General features: G+C 43.6%; 1 protein-coding gene across 2 annotated transcripts in view; it reads right to left on the bottom strand.

The window, feature by feature from the left end:
- NAV3 (neuron navigator 3) overlaps positions 1-21,502 on the bottom strand; it is a 363,920-nt gene that overhangs the window by 66,048 nt on the left and 276,370 nt on the right. For both annotated transcript variants that reach the window (XM_065423439.1, XM_065423440.1), the window contains exons 14-15: positions 4,339-4,615; positions 1,094-1,799 (exon numbers count right to left, since the gene is read on the bottom strand). In XM_065423439.1, coding sequence (XP_065279511.1) covers positions 1,094-1,799; positions 4,339-4,615 — 983 coding nt within the window. The remainder of the gene's footprint in view (positions 1-1,093; positions 1,800-4,338; positions 4,616-21,502) is intronic.

Here is a 21,502-nt window from a genome sequence, read left to right as displayed (position 1 = left end):
CTACACTCCTACACTTAAACCATTAGACTACTAAAAACATTACTTCCAATAAGCAGCTAAAATGATTACAACAATCACTTGTAAAAGGGCACTCTTCACAGTTTGTCAAACAGCTAAATATTTGTCCAAGATTTCCCCCCTCCCCCTTCCCTCCCCTCTTTTGCACAGATGGTGGTATGGATATCAGCCAAATAGTAATTAGTCAGATACAATAATATACACAGAGCTAAATGTGTCAAGCCTTTTCCAAGGGCAGAAAGGACAGACATGCATGCAATGTGGCTGTTACCAGCACTTTATGGAGGTTATGTTTCTACTATAATAATGCAAACCCTGTCCTGCCCCCGGAAAATAAGTTGAAATATAGTCAATGATGGTTTAGTCTCTTGCTGAAAATATCTTAAGCACTTTGTTTGCAGTCCATAATACACTCTCAATATAAATGCAAAACTTGCACAGAAATAAAGTAATCAATAAAGATGGCATAGCAATCTCTTTTATTTATAATAAAGCCCATGATAATCAACAGTAGGTCAGTCATTTTACAGACACTAAACGGAAACGTATTGGCAATAGACCACAGGAGGGCAGCATTGGCTTTTACTTAAACAATGGAAGCCTTTCATCTAGTGCACTTTCATAAACATTAGACTAGGGCATTTCCAACCGATTCACATTTTGTTAATGTTTCTGACGGGGGACGTAACGAAACGACAAAGATAATAAAATCCTTATAGCTAGAGGTTGCTGACAATTTTAAAAGCAAATACTTTATTAATCTGTATTTCTATGGAGTCAAATGCTCATTAGTTTTTTTTCCCCACAGGCTTCAAACACCATTAAAGTGACAGAACCTCCATAAATGAGAGGACTTTCTTCTATTTGGGGATTTATCTTAATATTCAATGAGAACTTGTTATACTCTTCATGATTTACATGTAGCTACTGTGGGACAGTGGTCAAAATTCAAGAAACACTCATTTCAGGGTTGCAGTGAGAGCCTCATTCCTTAAGAATTCTGTTAATAAATATTTTATATTTCTTTCACACTTTATTTATTTTTAAATGCAGGATTTCATAGCAAACCCCTTACCTTCGGAATGTGGGCGAGGCAATGTCTGGGTATTTGGATCCTGGCTGCCTGAGTCCTGGTGTCCCACAGGCACTGGCGGAGGTTGGGCTGGATTTGGGGGAACTGGACAATGAAACACTCTCGGAATCAGACACTGCCACTTTCTCTTTTTCCTTGTCTGTCTGATTGATGGTGACGGGACTGGAGCGCCCTGAGCCAATCTTCGTGGGCTCTCTCAGTTTGGTGGTGGCAGCACCTGCAGACTTGCTGCTGACATTAGAGTCGATGCTGCTGGTGCTGGACCTGTGTCCACCTCTTCCGGGAATACCGCTGGTGCTCGATTTTGAAGGGCGTGGCAAACTCCGATACTGCAGTGTGGTCTTCGAGTTAACATGTAATACACCGTCATCCTGATTCTGTGACCCATCTAAGCTAGTTTTCCTCCCTGCATTTGACTTGCCACCAATGGCTGAGGATTTGGGCATCTTCCCCAGTGTCGCCGACCCACTTGTTATGGTTGCCCCACTTGTGGTGATTATAGTCGAAGATCCCACCCCAGCCTTCTTGAATCCAAAGGAGCCAGTAGCTGTTGATCGTCCAATGCCAGAGGGAGGCTTTTTTCCTTCATCGCCACTGCTTTTTCCTGCGTCTGATGGAGAGCGCTGTATAGAGGTGCCTTTGAGGGGAGTTTTCACTTTTTCAGAAGCCTTCGCATCATCTGTTTTTCCTAATTAAGAGTATATTTTATTTAGACCTCTGTATTTATAGCTATAGTATCTTAATATCAAGTTATAATTACTACATGGTTGTATTTTGAGATATAAATGGTATACAAGCAGATAAATTGCCATAAGAAAAAAACACCAATTAATATCTAGTATCAGAGGGGTAGCCGTGTTAGTCTGAATCTGTAAAAAGCAACAGAGGGTCCTGTGGCACCTTTAAGACTAACAGAAGTATTGGGAGCATAAGCTTTCATGGGTGAATTCACCCACGAAAGCTTATGCTCCCAATACTTCTGTTAGTCTTAAAGGTGCCACAGGACCCTCTGTTGCTTTTTACAATTAATAACTAATATTGAACCAGGACTTAAGTCTATCTAGTCCTGGTTCAATATCTCATCTCTGTCAGTAGTCAGTACCAGATGCAGTATATTAAAGATAAGCATCAGGTATTAAAAGACTGAAATTCTACTGAGGATTTCTAGCTACATATACACAATGTGGGCATAGCTCATGCGATTTGTAAGAAGAGCTCGAAGCTCAAACTATGATTTTTAGACAAAGTGTTTTGTTTTTGTTTTTTGGTTAGTAATACAGTATATCGAAGAAATAATATTTGGAAATAAAATGTTAACAGCAATTAACAATTCAAAAATACATTACTTATCTTTGAAGAAATGAATTTGCCTTCATTCTTCAGTTTTGCTTTCATTGCATATGTTTTCATTCACTTATAGTTAATTTCATTGTGATGGTAAAAGTGCAAACAATTATCAATGAGTATTTACAATCTAATGACAATAATAAGTCATAATACTGTTTATCCAGGTCAGTATTATGATTTAATTTTATTTGTCATATCCCTAGTATCTCTTCACGATTGTTATTTGTATGAGATTGTCCTCATTAGTACACACACATGCATCTTTCTAGATTACATTGCTATACAGTGCTATTGTGAAATGTTAAAAATGTTTACAAATATGATTTAAAACAATCACGTTATTTTACCTTTACAAACACCTTTGTGGTGACAATCAAAATGGTCACATTTCTCTGCATTCTTTCATTTTGATTTCTTGTACAGTGCCTACACTAAGATCATAAGAACTTCTAAAGACAATTATAGTATTTCATTAATATATCAAGTTATTATAGCAAGCTTGTAGCTCTATGGAGTGGTTCCTCTTGTGGTGTCAAACTGTCATGAAGAGGAAGACGTTTATTACATTTCTCTTATTCTATCCAACTCCATTACTGTAGAAATAGGTATATATGTACATATGTACACACAGTGCATTGTACACTCTCTCACACGTATATATCATATGTGCACATATAAAGACATACATACACAGATTATATGGATTTTTTCAAAATAAATAAAAACTTCAATTTTCTGCTGCACTGCTCTGTTCCAATGGAACAGAGGATTCCACCAGCATGGGGAAATCGTTGGGTGGTACAGAGCAGCAATAGTGGTCCTTATGTCACCCTACTCCTAGTTGCTAGTGCACGGGTGTAGCCAGGGCATATCTGAGTCCAGATGATCTCTAGCTGCTGGAATGGACCCAGAAGGGGTGCTGAAGATGGTGTAGATAAAAGCAGTCTTCAGGCTTCTCTAAATTTACACTCTGGGGCCAGACTGGCACTTGGCAGCCCCAGGGAATCAGGGACATGCAAATGTGGCTTGTAACCCATGCCAGACTTGGGCTGAAGACTCCTCTGCTGGTTCATAAAATCTTTACCAATAACTTTTAAATGTTCTTGAAAGAAACATTTTTGACTAGACAGGGCCATGTGCTAAAAAATGTACTACAGAGAACAACCCGGGACTGGCAGAGGGATGGCTAGACAATCTAATAGAGGTCTTTTCCATCTTTACTTCCTATCATCTTATGATTTTTGGCTCCAAAATTAGATTGCCAAAACACTGACACTGGCTGCTACTATTTTTAAGAGGCCTTTGGGGGGATGATATATCTCTGAACCTTTACAAAGTCAGCTAGTATTGTAGAAAAAGTTGCACACGTTTTAAAAAGGAGAGAGAGAATTCTCTTAGCAGTAAGCTACACTATTTATAGCTGGAGCCTCATTTGACCCTTAAACTTTGATTCAAAAATGTTCACTTTGGTTTATCTCACCTCAGTGTCAATGCATTTCCCCTATACTGTGTTGTTTTTGTTTCACACTCTCAACAGCTGTTGGGGTAAGTCTTTCCGAGAACATAAAATAACAGAAAGAAAAACAGGGGGAAACAATACATTACAATTCCCTGATAAGAAATTATGTTACTCCTATGATAATAAAGCAAAATTCAGTCACACTTTATATTAAGGGTACCTCTATACATGGTTAATAAATGATTAATAGATATTTTAATAAATGGTTAATTAATTGTTGTAGAGACTAATAGGTGAGTCAATGGCTTATAACCATGGTTTATAACCATTTGTAACACCTTCTACTATCTGTGACATGCTTAAACATCTATTAATTATTATTAACCCATTACAAACTCTTTTTTCTGAGCTATAATCCTACCAGGTGTCTTGAGAGCACTTGTCCCAGCTTTGTGTCTGGATGAGGTCGTTCCGACTTGTGCTGTCATGCCTCTCCTCCAGGATCCAGTCTGTGAAACAGACAGAGATGCTTTCTGACCTCCCTTCTCTGAGTCTTCAGACAGCCCCGAGGGAAGGCCCTTCCATTTCCCACTGCCGTCTACGTTGCTGTCAAAGTCCTCCTCTGGCTTCTTCAGTTCTTCAGTGCTGCCCCAGTTTTCACTGTCTGTTACGGACCGTTTCTCTGAATCAGTCTTCAGCTACAAGACATTTACATCACAGGAAATGGTAAGTCTCAGCTTCATTCAATATTTTCTCATTTCTTAAATCCAAGGAAGAGAAGGCAAATAAAGCAAACTGATTTCTTTGTACCACAGATTATATTATGAATGTTATTATGAAACCCAGTTTACTTCAGTCTTCATCTGTAACACCTTATTGTCCCTCCACTCCCTAGGGATTTCACAAACAAGTCATTGCTTTGGGAAGGTTTTATTTCACAAAACTCAAATAGGGGAATCGCCAATATGCTACCAAAGTTTTCATGGACATATCTGTAATTCTTTATTCTGGCAAACCTTACATTGATTAAAGTGGGAATATTGTCTGAATAACAGGTATGTGTCCCAGAAGACGGTGAGACAGAAAGACGGGACAAAATGTTAAATGGGTATTCTTATTTCCCTGCGTCATTCTCCATGTTGCAATTCATGGGCTAAATTCTCTGCTGGCATAACCCCATTGAAGTCAACAGAGTTACACAGGCAGAGAATTTGCCTCCATACCTCAATTAACTGGCAAAGCAGCTACAGAATCACGTACTGCACCATTGCGGGTGGAGAACACGAGGGGGGTTGAGGGGAAGGTTTAAAATGAGGCCCATGTGAGGGCATCCCTCCACCAGTACCCCTTGGCCCAGAACTGTGAAAGGAAGACATAAACACATGCTGTGGGCAAGCAGCACCCCTCCTCCCCCAGCCATGTGATCTTGGGGAAGGACACTGCAGGGAAGAGCCAGCTAGAGACCGCAGCCAGCACAGCAACTACGGAAGCAGCTCCAACCCCTACTTGCCCCTCCCTCACAGTGTCTTCATCGCAGTCTCACTCCACACCTTCCCCTCATACCTTCCTCCCCTCAGTCACTTCTCCTGTTCTGTTCCCTTTACCCCTCTCTTTTCCCTTGTCTTTCCATTCAGCTAATCCTCTCCTAAATAACCCCTGCACCCCCAACAACAACAAAATGGTGGGACTAACACAACATTTAGTGTCATCACACTGTTTTCTCTGTTTGTGGGTTCTACCCCTTCTCCCCTGTGTCTTGAATATTTAGACTGTAACTCTTTGAGACAGGGACCATCTATTACTCTGTATTCGTACAGTGCCTAGCACAATAGGGCTCTGTTCTTGTATGGTCCCTAGACAATATTGTAATATACAAGATTAATAATAATTATATGGCAAATGTGATGGAGTGTTCACCCCAGACCAGCCCTGAAAGGGTTAAGGAAGCTGAGAAAGGGCCAATTAGTGTGATAGGCCACACCTGCAGAAGCAACCCTGGATTGGAAGATGAAGCTTTGCTGAACAGGTGTGAACTGGGCTAATATAAAGCCAGGAAGGTGTCAACAGAAAGGGTGAGGGCTGGGGGGAGATGGAGAATTTTCTGACCCCAAATGATGTTATTCTGGAAACTGAAGAAGAGTCTATTCCTGAGGAAGAATGGAAACAAAATAGGGGGGAAAGAGTAGAAGCAGAAGCAGATGATATCAGCAAAAAAAAGCAAAGCTGAGGAAGGAAATAAACCAAATGGTTGTAAGTGTAAGATCCCTAGCCAAAGAAATAAGATTAGGTGATGCTAACCCTGTGAAAGTAGCTGACTGGACTAAGAAAAAGCAGAGGGAATATTGTAAGAGTGAGGAGGCTGCGAGCAGAGGCGATGCATGGGGTGGGTGCGGGGTCAAGTGCCCCCCCACCCGATTTCTCTGAGTGCTGAGCTGCCCTTGCATGGCTTGCTCTGCTCAGCCTGTTGGCGGGGGGAGGGGAGCTCTAGCCTTCTCTGCTGCTGTGCACCCCTGGCACTTCCAGCTCACTTGGCCCCTCTCCCTGGCAGCTGGGCTGGGCAGGGAGCAGAGGGGCAGTCCGCTGCCACTGCCTCCCAAGCTGGGCTCTCTCGCAGATACCCACTGTGCTGCACAGAGGCAGAAACCCTGACTGGCCACCCTCAGCTGGCATGAGAAGTGACTCTGTCCCGCCCTCTCCGCTTCCCACCTGGACCCGGCTGTCAGAGACACGGGCCAAGTAAGTCCGAAGCATGCTGGGGGAGGTGCAGCAGGAGAAGGACAGACCCCCCCCCCACTCCAGGGGCAGGTAACTCTGGGGGGGAGAGCGCAGCAGTCCACAGAGCTGGGGTTTGCTGGGGAAGGTGCTGGCAGCAGGCTCCCTCTGCTCAGCTGGAGGTAGGAGCATTGGCCACGCCCCTCCCCTTGATGAGGTGTCTATGAGGGTGCAGGAACTTCAGGAAGACACTAGTGCTATGAGTCTCCCTGAGCTGCCCCAGAGGCACATTGACCCTGCTCCTGTGGCCCACCCCACCCCCAGAAGCTGGCAGGATTGGCTGCCCTGTCCCAAGGATGTGGGGCTGGAAGGTTCATCCCAGAGGTTACATGTGGGGCAGTCACATGGCCCCTACTTTACATTATGCTCGCCAATATTGTCAGGCACAGGTTGTCTACGGCTGTGAGATGGTGATCTTTTAGTTGAATGTAAAAATAAAGAACAAGCTGACAAACTGCTAAAAACTAAAATTTAGGGAAAGTTTAAAATAAGTTGCAGCTACCAAAGTATTTGACTGGAAAAAATGGGGTAATATATGGAGTGTCATTAGAGCTGACCAATGTTGAGATAACCATAAGCATAGGAGAAGATAAAGTGTTAAAGTCAATGACTAATTATTAAACGAGGAGGAGAAAGCAAGCCATCAATAGCTGTACTGATTACATGTAAGGGAGGGACTCTACCTGAGAAAGTAACACTAAGGTTTCAGATATTAAAGAACCAAGCCATATATCATCTCTGCCTTAAGGTGTTATAAGTGCCAACTGCAGCTTGTAAAGGGAAAACAAGATGTGATAAATATAGGGGAGAGCACTCCTATGAAAATGGTATGGAGGGAACAGAGGTCAAATGTAGCAACTGCAGTGGTAACGACAGTCTGGCATAGAGAGAGTGTATCATGGCAAAGCAAGCTAAAGAGATACACAAGACAAAAATTGTTAATAACATATCTTATGCGGAAGCTGTAAGGAGACTCTCAAAGCATCAGGTGGAGAAGGACAAGACAATCAGCACAGGAAAACATGCAGACACAGCCTCATTCTATAAAGAATATGATAAACACTGCAGAAGGTATAGGTGATGATCTACTACTGATGACGAAAATAAAGGTTTATTGTAGGGCTGTCTAGTGATTAAAAAAATTAATTGTGATTAATCGCGCTGTTAAACAATAATAGAATACCATTTATTTAAATATTTTCAGATGTTTTCTACATTTTCAAATATATTGATTTCAATTACAACACAAAATACAAAGGGTACAGTGCTTACTTTATATTTATTTTTTATCACAAATATTTGCACTGTAAAAAACAAAAGAATCAGTATTTTTCAATTCACCTCATACAAGTACTCTAGTGCAATCTCTTTACCTTGAAAGTTGAACTTACAAATGTAGAATTATGTATAAAAATAACTGCATTCAAAAATAAACAATGTAAAACTTTAGAGCCTAAAAGTCCACTCCATCCTACTTCTTGTTCAGCCAATCACTCAGACAAACACGTTTGAGATAAAGCTGCCCACTTCTTGTTTACAGTGTTACCCAAAAGCGAGAACAGGTGTTCGCATGGCACTGTTGTAGCCGGCGTCGAAAGATATTTACGTGCCAGATGTGCTAACGATTCATATGTCCCTTCATGCTTCAACCACAATTCTAGAGGACATATGTCCATGCTGATGACGGTTTCTGCTCAATAACGATCCAAACCAGTGCAGACCAATGCAGGTTCATTTTCATCATCTGAGTCAGATGTCACCAACAGAAAAAACGGTTACCTACCTTCTGTAACTGTTGTTCTTCGAGATGTGTTGTTCACGTCCATTACACATTAGGTGTGCGCACGCCGCGTGCACGGACGCCGGAAACTTTTCCCCTCAGCGGCTCCCGTCGGGCCGGCAGGGTCCCCTCCCTCCCGCCAGAGCGGTGCCCCGCTCTAGCGTATATTTACATATCCCTGCGGGCCCGACCCTCCCTCGGTTCCTTCTTGCCGGTGACTCTGACAGAGGGGAAGGAGGGTGGGAAGTGTAATGGACGTGAACAACACATCTCGAAGAACAACAGTTACAGAAGGTAGGTAACCGTTTTTTCTTCTTCGAGTGATTGTTCACGTCCATTACACATTAGGTGACTCACAAGCTTACTATTGGAGGAGGGTAGGAGTCAAGGAACAATTGATTGAAGCACAGCCCTGCCGACCACCGCGTCCTCTCTGGTCTGATGATGGATTGCGTAATGGGCTGTGAACGTATGTACCGACGACCAAGTGGCCACTTTACAGATTTCCTGGAGTGGAACCTGCGCCAAGAAAGCCGCCGAGGACGCTTGGGCCCTAGTCGAGTGAGCCCTGATCTCCGGGGCTGGTACGTTGGCGAGCTCATAGCATGTGCGGATGCAAAGCACAATCCATGCTGACAAGTGTTGAGCCGAGATAGGCTGGCCTTTCATTCTCTCCGCAATGGCAATGAACAGTTGTGTCGACTTGCGGAATGGCCTGGTCCGTTCCAGACAGAACGCCAGGGCCCTACGGACATCGAGGGTATGCAGGCTGCGGTGGCTTGGGTCCGTATGGCGCTTAGGGAAGAACATATGAAATTGCGTGACCACCTTAGGAAGGAATTTGGGGTGCGGCCTCAGTTGCACCTAATCCTTATAAAAAACTGTATAAGGGGGTTCTGAAGTGAGGGCTCTCAATTCCGATACCCTCCTAGCCAATGTGATGGCCACTAGAAACGCTACCTTTCATGAGAGGTGCATGAGGGAGCAAGAGGCTAGGGGTTCAAAGGGCGGTCCCATGAGTTTAGTTAGGACCAGGTTAAGGTTCCATGCAGGGACCAGCGGGTGCGAGTAGGGAAACACCCTCTCCAGCCCCTTGAGGAATCGAACTACTGTGGGGTTAGAGAATACCGAAACCCCCAACTCTCCCAGGTGGAACGCCGATATGGCGGCCAGATGCACTTTAATTGAGGCGGGGGCGAGCCCTTGATGCTTGAGGTGCAGCAAGTAGTCCAGTATTGATGGGATGGAGGCCCGGAGAGGCTGTATGAGATTATGCTCGCACCAGAGAGAGAATCTCTTCCATTTGGCATGGTAGGTCACTCTTGTGGAGGGCTTCCTACTACCAAGAAGAATTTGCTGGACCTGATGGGAGCACCTATGATCCGTATCGTTTAGCCAGAGAGATACCACGCCGTGAGATGTAGCGACGGTAGGTTCGAGTGGAGTAGGCGACCCCGGTCCTGCGTGACGAGGTCGCGATGGAGGGGTAGGGTAATCGGGGCAGTCAAGGACAGTTCCAGCAGGGTCGTGAACCAATGCTGGCGTGGCCACGCCGGTGCGATGAGGATGACTGTCGCCTTGTCCCTGCGGGTCTTGAGCAGGACCCTGTGGATGAGCGGGAATGGTGGGAAGGCATACCTCAGGCTCCCGCCCCACGGAATCGCGAAGGCATCTGCCAATGAGCCCAGGCTGAGGTTCTGGAATGAACAAAACTGAGGGCATTGGCTGTTGTCCTTGGTGGCGAAGAGATCCACCTGGGGAAACCCCCACCTCTGGAAGATTGAATGCAGGACGTCCTTTCTCAGCGTCCATTCGTGCATGTGGTACGACCTGCTGAGGCGGTCTGCTAACCCGTTTTGGACCCCTGGGAGATATGCTGCCAGTAGTTGGACTCAATGGGCTATACGGAAGTCCCATAGGAGGAGCGCCTCGTGACAGAGGGGAGAGGATCGGGACCCGCCCTGCTTGTTTATGTAGAACATGGCGGTAGTGTTGTCCGTCAGAACTGACATGCTGTGGCCTTCTATGGTAGCGTGAAAGGTCTGGCAGGCGAGGCGAACTGCCCTTAACTCCTTCAGATTGATGTGGAGCAACTTTTCTTCCCTGGACCATAAGCCCTGGGTCCGCAGGTCCCCTAGGTGCACCCCCCAGCCCAGGTCCGATGCATCTGTCACTAACGTCAGGATGGGTTGTGGTGTGGCGAAAGGGACCCCTTCGCAAACTTGCTGCTGATCGAGCCACCAGCGGAGGGAGTTCGACACTCAAGCTGGGATTGTCACTACTAGGTCCAAGGGGTCTCTGTTGGGGCGATACGTTTGGGCTAGCCACAATTGTAACGGTCTGAGTCTTAGGTGGGCATGTCTGACTACGTGTGTACAAGCCGACATGTGCCCCAGGAGTTGCATACAGCATCTGGCCGTGGTCTTGGGAAATTGTTGGATGGAGCTTACGACCCTTTGAATGGCCAGGAACCTGGAAACTGGAAGACTTGCCCGTGCCGCCACCGAGTCCAGGACTGCTCCTATGAAATCCAGTCTCTGCGTGGGGATCAGTGAGGACTTGGGTACATTGACCAGTAGACCGAGCTTGCGGAACACCTGTAACGCCAGTGCCACGTGGGAGCGGACCTCGTCCTCTGACATGCCCGCGAGGAGCCAGTCGTCCAAGTACGGGTATACCCGCATCTTTCTTTTTCGAAGAAAGGCTGCCACCACGGACATGCATTTCGTGAACACTCGCGGGGCCGTTGCTAGGCCGAAGGGTAAGACCGCAAATTGGAAATGGTGTTGGTTGATGGTGAAGCGCAGGAACCGCCGGTGGGCCGGGCGGATGGCGATGTGAAAGTAGGCATCTTTCATATCGAGGGCAGTGTACCAATCCCCCGGATCCAGGGATGGGATAATAGCGCCAAGGGAGACCATACGAAAACGTGCCTTGACCAAAAATTTGTTTAGTTTGCGGAGGTCCAAAATAGGACGGAGGCCCCCTTTTGCTTTGGGAATAAGGAAATATCTGGAGTAAAACCCTTTCCCTCTTAGGTCCGGAGGGACCTCTTCCACCGCTCCTACATTGAGGAGGGCCCGCACCTCCTGCATAAGGAGTTACTCGTGAGAGGGGTCCCTGAAGAGGGACGGGGATGGGGGGTGGAAGGGAGGGGGCGAGGAGAACTGAAGGGTGTATCCCACCTCCACCGTGCGAAGGACCCAGCGGTCCGATGTTATACGGGACCAAGCACGGTAAAAATGGGACAAGCGGTCCCTGAAACATAGGGGAGAATCCGGTATAAGGGTTGGTACGTTGCCCTCGATCGCAGCTTCAAAACCCTTGCTTATTTCCCAGCTGCGGTTTGCCTTGGCCTTGGCTTTGGCCCTGGTTAGGCGTGTTGTTCCGTCTACGCCTGTTATCCCTGCCCCTTCTGCGGTACGGTTCCTGTCTAGGACGAGGGTGGTATTGCCTCTGCGGTGGTTGGGGCTTAAAGGGTTTCCTCTGTGTCACTGGGGTGTGCATTCCCAATGACTTGAGGGTTGCTCGAGAGTCTTTGAGGCTATGTAATCTGGCATCCGTCTGGTCTGAGAACAAACCTGACCCCTCGAACGGGAGGTCTTGCAAGGTGTTTTGCACCTCTGGGGGAAGGCCGGAAGCCTGTAGACATGCTGAGCACCTCATCACCACTCCTGACACGATTGTCCTGGCAGCTGCGTCCGCGGAGTCAAGGGAGGCCTGCAGAGAGGTTTTGGCTACTGCCTTCCCTTCGTCCACTAAGGCAGCGAACTCGGGTTGTGAACCCTGGGGCAGGGAGTCCTTAAACTTGGAGACTGATGCCCAAGAATTGAAATTGTGTCTGTTCAGAATCACTTGTTGGTTAGCGATCCTCAACTGGAGGCCCCCGGATGAGTAGACCTTCCTACCAAATAAGTCCAAGCGCTTTGCCTCCTTGGCCTTGGGGGCCGGAGCTTGCTGGCCATGCCGCTCTCGTTCGTTGACCGCAGAGACGACCAGCGAACAGGGTGTTGGGTGAGAAAAGAGGAAGTCGAACCCCTTGGAGGGGGCGAAGTACTTCCTCTCTACGCCTTTCGCAGTTGGTGCACTGGAGGCCGGTGTTTGCCATACTGTCTTATAGTTAGACTGTACTGTTTTTATGAGCGGGAGTGCGATCCTGGAGGGGCCTTCCGGGCTTAGGATGTCAACCATGGGGTCCTCCTGCTCTACCGTCTCCTCCGCCTGCAACCCCAGATTGAGGGCTACTCGGCGGAGCAGTTCCTGGTGCGCCCGATGGTCAATCAGGGGAGGGCCGGACACTGTTCTGTAGTTTCTGCATCACAGTATTGCTCTTTTAAGACTTCTGAAAGCATTCTCCACACCTCGTCCCTCTCAGATTTTGGAAGGCACCTCAGATTCTTAAAACCTTGGGTCTAGTGCTGTATCTATCTTTAGAAATCTCACATTGGTACCTTCTCTGCATTTTGTCAAATCTGCAGTGAAAGTGTTCTTAAAATGAACAACATGTGCTGGGTCATCATCCAAGACTGCTATAACACAAAATATATGGCAGAATGCGGGTAAAACAGCAGGAGACATACAATTCTCCCCCAGGGAGTTCAGTCAGAAATTTAATTAACACATTATTTTTTTAACAAGCATCATCAGCATGGAAACATGTCCTCTGGAATGGTGGCAGAAGCATGAAGAGGCATGCAATGGTTCGCATATCTGGCATGTAAATACCTTGCAATGCTGGCTACAAAAGTGCCATGTGAACGCCTGTTCTCACTTTCAGGTGACATTGTAAATAAGAAGCGGGCAACATTTTCTCCAGCAAATGTACACAAACGTGTTTGTCTTAGCGATTGGCTGAACAAGAAGTAGGACTGAGTGGACTTTCAGGCTCTAAAGTTTTATATTGTTTTGTTTTTGAGTGCAGTTATGTAACAACAAAAATCTACATTCATAAGTTGCACTTTCCTGATAAAGAGATTGCATGACAGTACTTGTATGAGGTGAATTGAAAAAAACTATTTCTTTTGTTTATTATTTTTAAAGAGCAAATATTTATAATTAAAAATAATAATATAAAGTGAGCAGTGTACACTTTGTTTTCTGTGTTGCAACTGAACTCAATATATTTGAAAATGTAGAAAAACATCTAAAATATTTAATACATTTCAATTGGTATTCTATTTTTTAACAGTGTGATTAAAACTGCGATTAATCATGATAACTTTTTTTAATCATGATTAATTTTTTTGAGTTAATCACGTAAGTTAACTGCAGTTTATCGACAGCCAGCCCTAGTTTATTGCCTTTATGATAGAGCAGAAGTTCTCAAACTGTACTCCACAGACCACCAGTTGTCATGAGCTCCATTCAGGTGGTCCGCTGATGGTTCCCTCTAAGGTGCGCACCTGTGCGGCCGCACACCAGAGAATGAAGGGCCATCCACCTAATTAATGGAGCCGCGTCAGCGTGGCTCCACTAATTAGGACACTGGACCCTAGAGAAGACGCACATGTAAGGTGAGGTGGTGGCCTTGGGGGGGAATAGGGGTTAGGTGGGGGGGTGTGGGGTGAGAAGGGGGGGTGGAATTTGGGACGTGCAGGGCTGCGGCGGCCAGAGAAAGAGGTGACTTTCCCCTGCTCCAGGGCTGTGGCTGCCGGGGAGAGATGGCCCTCCTTCCCAGCCTCAGTTCTGTGGCTGCTATGCCGGGGAGAGAGGGAGAGACCCCCTCTCCTTCCCAGCCACAGCTCGGGGGCAGCGGCGGGGGTACAAGGAAGAGACCCCCCTCCTTTCCAGCCCCAGCTCAGGGCTGCCACGGCAGGGGAGAAAGGGCACATCCATCACATTAGAAAGGTAAGACTACTGATATTAAAATATGAGTTGTGTGTTTTTATTTGTAGAACAAAAAGACGTTAATTATTAAGTTTTTTATATGTAGGGCTTTTATCCAAATTGCTTTACAATAGTTAGATAATGGTACAAACAACATTTGGAAAGATCATTAAGTGGTCTGCCGAGACCCTCAGCAATTTTCAAGTGGTCCGCGAAAAAAAAAGTTTGAGAACCACTGTGATAGAGGTGATTAATTGTACTTCACAAACTGGGAAAAAATCAGAAAAAAAAATGAAAATTGTGGCTAGGGCAGTAGAAAACTACTTGTATATTAGCAACTTGTGAGTGGACAGTATTCATATAATTTTGAATGAAGTTACTGGTGAAATATGACTAGAATGGGGACCTTAATCTTTTGTTGGACTGCCACAGTCTGATAGCACATGGTCAAGAACTAAAAGAAAATATCCTGGAAACGAAAACTAAGCCAGATGTCATATGTATCCAGGAAATGATGGCTGGTTGAAAAGCTTGCTTTTATAATTCCAGGGTATACTGCCTTTAGGTAATACCGAAAACTAGGAAGAGGAGGAGCTGTTTCTACTTTCATAAGAGAAATATTAAATTGCATAGCAGTAGAGAATGAAGAAGTAAGCCTAGAATATAATGCTATTGAGATCCCAATGCAGAAGAGTAATATTTCTTTAAGGATTTATAATATCTATAATCCACGGGAGAAATTGGGAAGCTTGGAGCTACAATAAATAGTGAAGAATGCTAAATGACCATATATTATATGCGGTGATGTAAATTGTCATAATAAATAGTGGATAACTGATTAAAATGGCACATGCTTAGAAAAGTTCATTGGTTGTTTTAAATGATGGCACCCTAGCTAGATTTAATGCAGCAGATAGTAGTTTTACCTGCTTAGACCTAGGAACTATAACAGCAGATATTTCCAGTAAATACAACTAGGAAATATATAAGGAATAAAGAATTGGAAGTGATCATTTCCCTATATTTATTACTTTTCAAGAGCAAGGTCAGACTGAAGCTAACAGAAAATTACCCACCTGGAATTTTAAGAACACTGACTGGGAGCTATTTACAAATAAATGTACTGAATTTGTGAATAATCATTGTATGAGTAATGACAGAATTTCAATAATAATGTAACAAAGGGATCAATAGTAACAGCTACTGTAACCATACCTAGGATATTGATGTACCCAAAACTAAAAGCTCACTTCCATAGTGGAATGAAGAGTGGAAAATGGTAGTTAAAGAAAGGAACAAAGCCTATAATAAAGCAAAAAAAAAAAAAAAATACAATGGATGGTGAAGCTCTAATGAAGTCTAAAAGAAGTAAGGCAACAGCACAAAGAATTATTTTTAAAAAATCAAAGAAAGAGTGCTGGAGGATGTACTAAGGGTCAATAAACAAAGATATCAAGACATCAGAAATATACAGGCAAATTAGAAGAATGAATGGAATTGCGACTAAGAGTAGCCCTATCCCAGGTCTTATTGGGACTGACAACATAGTTAGAATTTCTAATAATGAGACTACAGATGTTTTGGCACAAGCTTTCTGAGGTGTCAGTAATGATGAAAACCAAAGTGAAGTTTTCCACCAGATTAAAAGATGTTTCTCATTGAAGAGAATCATGATCTATTATGTAGTTGGGGTTTCCCTGCTGAAGGAAAAGGCCCAGACAAGGACCATCAAATCATGGAAGTAAATGCGTGGCTACACATGTGATGTTGGCAAGAGGGCTTTGGCTTCTTCGACAATGAGCTGATGTTGCAGGAAAGTGGATTACTGTGCTGGGATGGCCTCCATCTATCAAACACTAAGAAGAGCAGCTTTGGACATTGTCTGGCTAACCTGATAAGGAGAGCTTTAAACTAGGTGCTATGGAGGTTGGTGACAAAAATCCAGCCAATGCACATTTAGGCTCAAGTAACGAAGACAAGGGGAAGGGGCTAATTTCTGGAGAAGGGTCTAGAAATCACAACTGCATTAAAAGAAGAACAAGGAAAGCAACAGGGCAGTCTGCAAAATATCTTCGAGACCCGTATACAAATTCAAGGAGTATAGGGAACAAGCAGGATGAACTGGAAGTCATGGTATATGAAGAAAATTATGATTTAATTGGAATCACAGAGACTTGGTGGGACGACTCCCATGATTGGTGTACCAGCATTGAGGAATATAGCTTGTTCCGAAAGGACAGGAATGGGAAAAAAATAGAAGGTGTTGCACTGTACATCAAGAATGTATACATTTGCTCTAAGGTCCAAGAGTAAGTGAGTGACAGTCCTACTGAGAGTTTCTGGGTGAGGATAACAAGGGGAAAAGAACAGAAGCAATGTTATGGTGGGAGTCTATTAAAGACCACCAAATCAGGAAGAGGAAGTGGATGTTTCATTCTACAAGCAGGAAGCTTCTAGAGCAATGTGTAAAACATTCAATTTGCGAATACCTGGGGGATGAAGGGTAATCACTAGCAGCCAGCATGGATTTACTAAGAACATATCATGCCAAACCAGTCTGATTTCCTTCGTAACTGATTTGGTGGATAGAGGGAATGTGGTGGACATCATATGGCCTTCAGCGAGGCTTTTGACACAGTCCCACACGCATTCTGATAAGTAAGCTAGAGAAATGTGGGCTCCACAGAACTATAATTAAGTGGATAAATAATTGGTTAAACAACTGCAAACAAAGAGTAACAGTTAATGGAATGATGTCGGATTTGAGGAGGTCTCAAGTGTGGATCCACAAAGATCTGTTCTGGGTCTGATGTTGTTTAACATCTTTATTGATGACTTGGTTTTAGGTATAGAGAGCATACTGATCAAGTTTGCAGGTGACAAAAAATTGGGGGTGAGGGGTTGCCAATACTTTGGAGGATAGAGCTAAAATTTGGAGGGATCTTGATAAATGAGAGAACTTGGCTATAGACAAGAAAATGAAGTTCAACAGACAAATATAATGTGCTACACTTAGGGAAGCAAAACCAAATGCACAAATACAGAATGGGGATAACTGGCTTGGCAGCAGCACTGCTGAGAAAGATCTGGGAGTTGTGGTGGCTCACAACCTCAACATGAGTGAGCAATGTGATGCTGCTGCAAAAAAAGCAAATGCAACAGAGGCATAACATGCAAGTCATGGGAGGTGATAGTACTGCTCAACTCAGCGCTGGTTAGGCCTCAGCTGGAGGACTGTGTCCGGTTTTGATCACCAACGTATAGAAAGAATGTAGAGATGTAGATGTAGAAACTGGAAAGAATCCAGAGGTGAGCGACCAAGATGATCGAAGGGATGGAATGTAAGCCATATGACAAAGGCTGAAGGAACTGGGTATGCTTAGTTTGGAAAACAGGAGATTAAGGGGGACATGATAGAGGTCTTTAGATACTTGAAAGGCTGCCATAAAAAAGATGAAGAAAAGTTATTCTCTTTTGCCACAGAGGGCAGGACAAGAGACAATGGGTTCAAACTACCGCATAGCAGATTTAGATTAAATCTCAGGGGAAAAAATTCCTAACTGTAAGAACAGTAGTACAATGGAACAGTCTGCCTAGGGAGGTAGTGGAAGCTTCTTCAGTGGAGGTTTTCAGAAGGAGGCTGGATAGCCATCTGTCTTGAATGGTCTAGACGCAACAAATCCTGCATCTTGGCAGGGGGCTAGACTAGATGATCCTTGTGGTCCCTTCTAACTCTATGATTCTATGTTTCTAAACACGAAAATACTATACTGAATTAATGGTTTTGTATGCGAGAACTTGAGTAAGCTACTGATATCAGCAAAACTAGATCCCCAGGTAAAGATAAGGTACATAACATAATGTTTAAATATGCCTGTGAAAGCAGTTTGAGGGTTCTCTTGGAACTATTTAACACTATATGGACAAAAGGACTTACACTGGTTGAATGGAAACACGAAGTAGTAATTGCAATACAAAAAAAAAAAAAAAGGCAAATTATCCACAAAAGTGGATACCTATAGACCAATTGTCCTTACATCCTGTCTGCATAAAATGATGGAGAGAATAGTGAATGAAAGATTGGTTGTTTGTTTGGAAAACAATGACATTACAGATAAGGCACAGAGTGGTTTTTAGGAGAGGAAGATGCACCAGTGATCACATTGCTAAATTAGAAACTGAAATATAAAAAAGTATGAGATACAAAGATTTCATGATAGCTGTCTTTCTAGATATTGAAAAGGTGTATGACATGCCATGGAGGGAAGGGTTATTGTACTAAGTACATGCACCAGGGATAAAGGGAAGAACATATGGGTGGATTAGAGAATTTTTGAGTAAAAGGACCATGCAGGTCAGAGTTGGGAAAGTTAGGCTGAATAATATTAAAAATGGTACACCACAGGAAGTGTTATCAGCCAACCTTATTTAATATTATGATAAATGATCTCCCAAAAAAAAGAAGTGCTGGGTGTAGGCGTCACTCTATTTGCAGATAATTGTGCTCTGTGCGTTAAGAGAAGGAATATAAAGGTGGCAGAAAAAAGAATCAACAAAATGTTACGCGAGACCTCTGATTGGGGAAATGCATGGGGTTTCAAGTTTTTCATTGCTAAATCCACAGGACTGATCTTTACAAAAAGGAAAATTACAAAGGAATGTTAACTGTATCTGTCTGGAGAACAAATAGACATAGTTAAAAGGTTAAAATTCTTAGGGGTAATATTTGATGCTAAATTACATTGGAAAGATCATATAAATTATGTTAAAGATAAATGTAAAGAAAGGATTAACCTGCTTAAAAGTCTTGCTGGGACTACTTGCGGGGGGTGAGGGGGATGGATAGGAAAACATTGCTGATGGTATACAGAGCCTTAATCAGACCAGTTATTGACTACAGCTGCTAAATTTTTGGGTCAGCATCACAATCAGAACTTAAAAAATTAGATTTAATACAAGCCCAGGCACTATGAATTGCGTGTGCTGTGTTTATTACAACACTTATATGCGCTACAGATAGTTTCTAGTGAAATGCCAGTTACACTACGAATTAAACTACTGGATCTAACTTTCTGGGCCAAAGTTACTGGGAACTGCAATGATGAAAGTACCAAACAAACTTATGAGGATCGTTGGGAATTTGGTAGGCAAACTACAGCACACAAAGTTAGAATTCCACATACCATTTGAGTTAAAAGTGTGATGCAGCAGTTGAAAAACAAGGAAAAGTTGAATGAAGTCAACATTTTTAGTGGATGGAAAGTCACATGTCCAGATATGGAGTTAGATTAATTTTATAAATTTAAGGGTAAAAAAAAGAGACAGTGGGTATTAAAAATGAAGTATACCAGTCTACAGATGAAAAGTGGAGTTGGTTTTGTCAAATATATACAGATGGGTCCAAAAAAGAAAAGCAGGAAGAATAGGGATGGCACATTATATACAAATATTGGGAATTAATACATCCAAAAGAATATCTGACTATGTAGCTGTAATGCTAGCATGAAATTGGATCTGGGATGTATACCCAGCAGAAGCAGCAGTCATTTTTTCACATTCAATCTCAGGCCTTATGGTGATAAAAAAGGATGTCTCAGTATGTAGAAGTGATTTAATCAATGAAGTTATATTTCTAATAACAGAGTTAGTACAGATGGGGATACATGTAGCATCAGCTTGGATCCCAGTGCTTTTTGGGATAACAGGGAACAAAATGGCAGACAAAGCAGCTAAAAACACTGTAAAAAATGGAAGGATTGATGCAGAGATACCCCTGAGTAAACAGGAATTCAAAGGCCTAGCAAAGACAAATTTAAAAGAGGAATGGCAATAAATAAATAAATAAATAAATAAAATGGATTAATGAAAAAAGAGGAAGATCATGTTTTGAACTGTGCTCTAGATTTGAGGATTGCGACATATTTCAGGGCCTGGATAGAACTAATGAATGCTTCTGTTTAGGGTACTGACTGGCCATTTTGGCTTAAACAAAATTTTTTTTTTTTAATAAAAAGACACACAGATGGAATATGTGTGCTCTGTAGGGTGGGAGAAAACCAGATCACCTTCTATGGGTATGTAGGGGCTTTGAAAAAGAAAGGGAAAAGCTTTTCGAGGAATTTAAACATCTTAAAGGGAAAAAGTACATGATGTGATATAGTAAAAACGTCAAGGAAATGGAATATTATTTGAAAGGTGCTGTTACATTACTTGAAAGACACAGGGCAGAGCAAGAGGCTATAAACTCCTAAGTATTGAGGAATTATAGTTGGTGGCAGCTACAGACTATTCAGGCAAGTCTGTTTCACCATAAAGAGAGAGAGAGAGAGAGAGAGAAAAGAGAGGGCGTGGCAGTGAGGAAGTTTCCAGCCAATCTCTGTGCATTAGAGAGGGAAGTAGGGAGCTGGGAAAAGACTAGGATCCTGGGAGCCTGGCCCAAGGAAAGGGCATACCCAGAAAAGAGAAGGGTGAAGCAGAAAACCTCTGGGAAGCGGAATAGGAAGCAGTCCAGGGAGAAAGCAGCAAAGTTGGGCCTGAGCAGACATTGGCTGTGTGTTGTAGGGTCCCTGGGCTGGAACCTGGAGTAGTGAGCTGGCTTGGTTTCCCCATCAACCACTGACAGAGTGGCATTGCCTGGACAATGGGTGCAGTGAGACTCTATACCCTGACAGGGGAAACCACATAGTGACCTGGCTGGAGGGCTGAGTCATGAAGGGGAAGCTGTAGCTCCTGGAGTGACTGAGGGGCCACAGAGTGAGAAAAAGGACAATAGGTTGAGAAACTGCAAGGGAAGGTGTCAGACCTGTAAGAGAGCCAATTCCCAGAACAGCCAAGAGGAGACGCCACCTGCAATGAGTGAATACCCTGTGACAGCACATAGTAATAATTAGCTGCTTTTGAAATGTATGGTATTTGAGGCATAAAAAAATAAAAGGTTTGACTATGTTTGCATTTGCTTTTGGCAGGAAAACAGATTTTGTACAAAGAACCCAAGCAAATATGCATCCAAATGCTGCAGAGTTCTTCAGCAGAGAGTTTTTGTTGATGATGATGTTACTGAGACTGTAATATTCCAAGAGCTTTTCTCAAAGACAAAACATGTAGAGATACATTTTTAAAGCAAATTGCATCATCTGCAAAAATGCTAAACAAAATCCTTTTCTTAAAAGTTTTTTGCCACCCCTCCATCCATGAAGTGACTGTTAAT

The sequence above is a fragment of the Emys orbicularis genome, chromosome 1 (assembly GCF_028017835.1).
Source record: "Emys orbicularis isolate rEmyOrb1 chromosome 1, rEmyOrb1.hap1, whole genome shotgun sequence".
Taxonomy (NCBI): Eukaryota; Metazoa; Chordata; order Testudines; family Emydidae; genus Emys; species Emys orbicularis.
The sequence above is the reverse complement of the archived record's forward strand: the minus strand, read 5'-3'. Positions and strand labels throughout refer to the sequence as shown.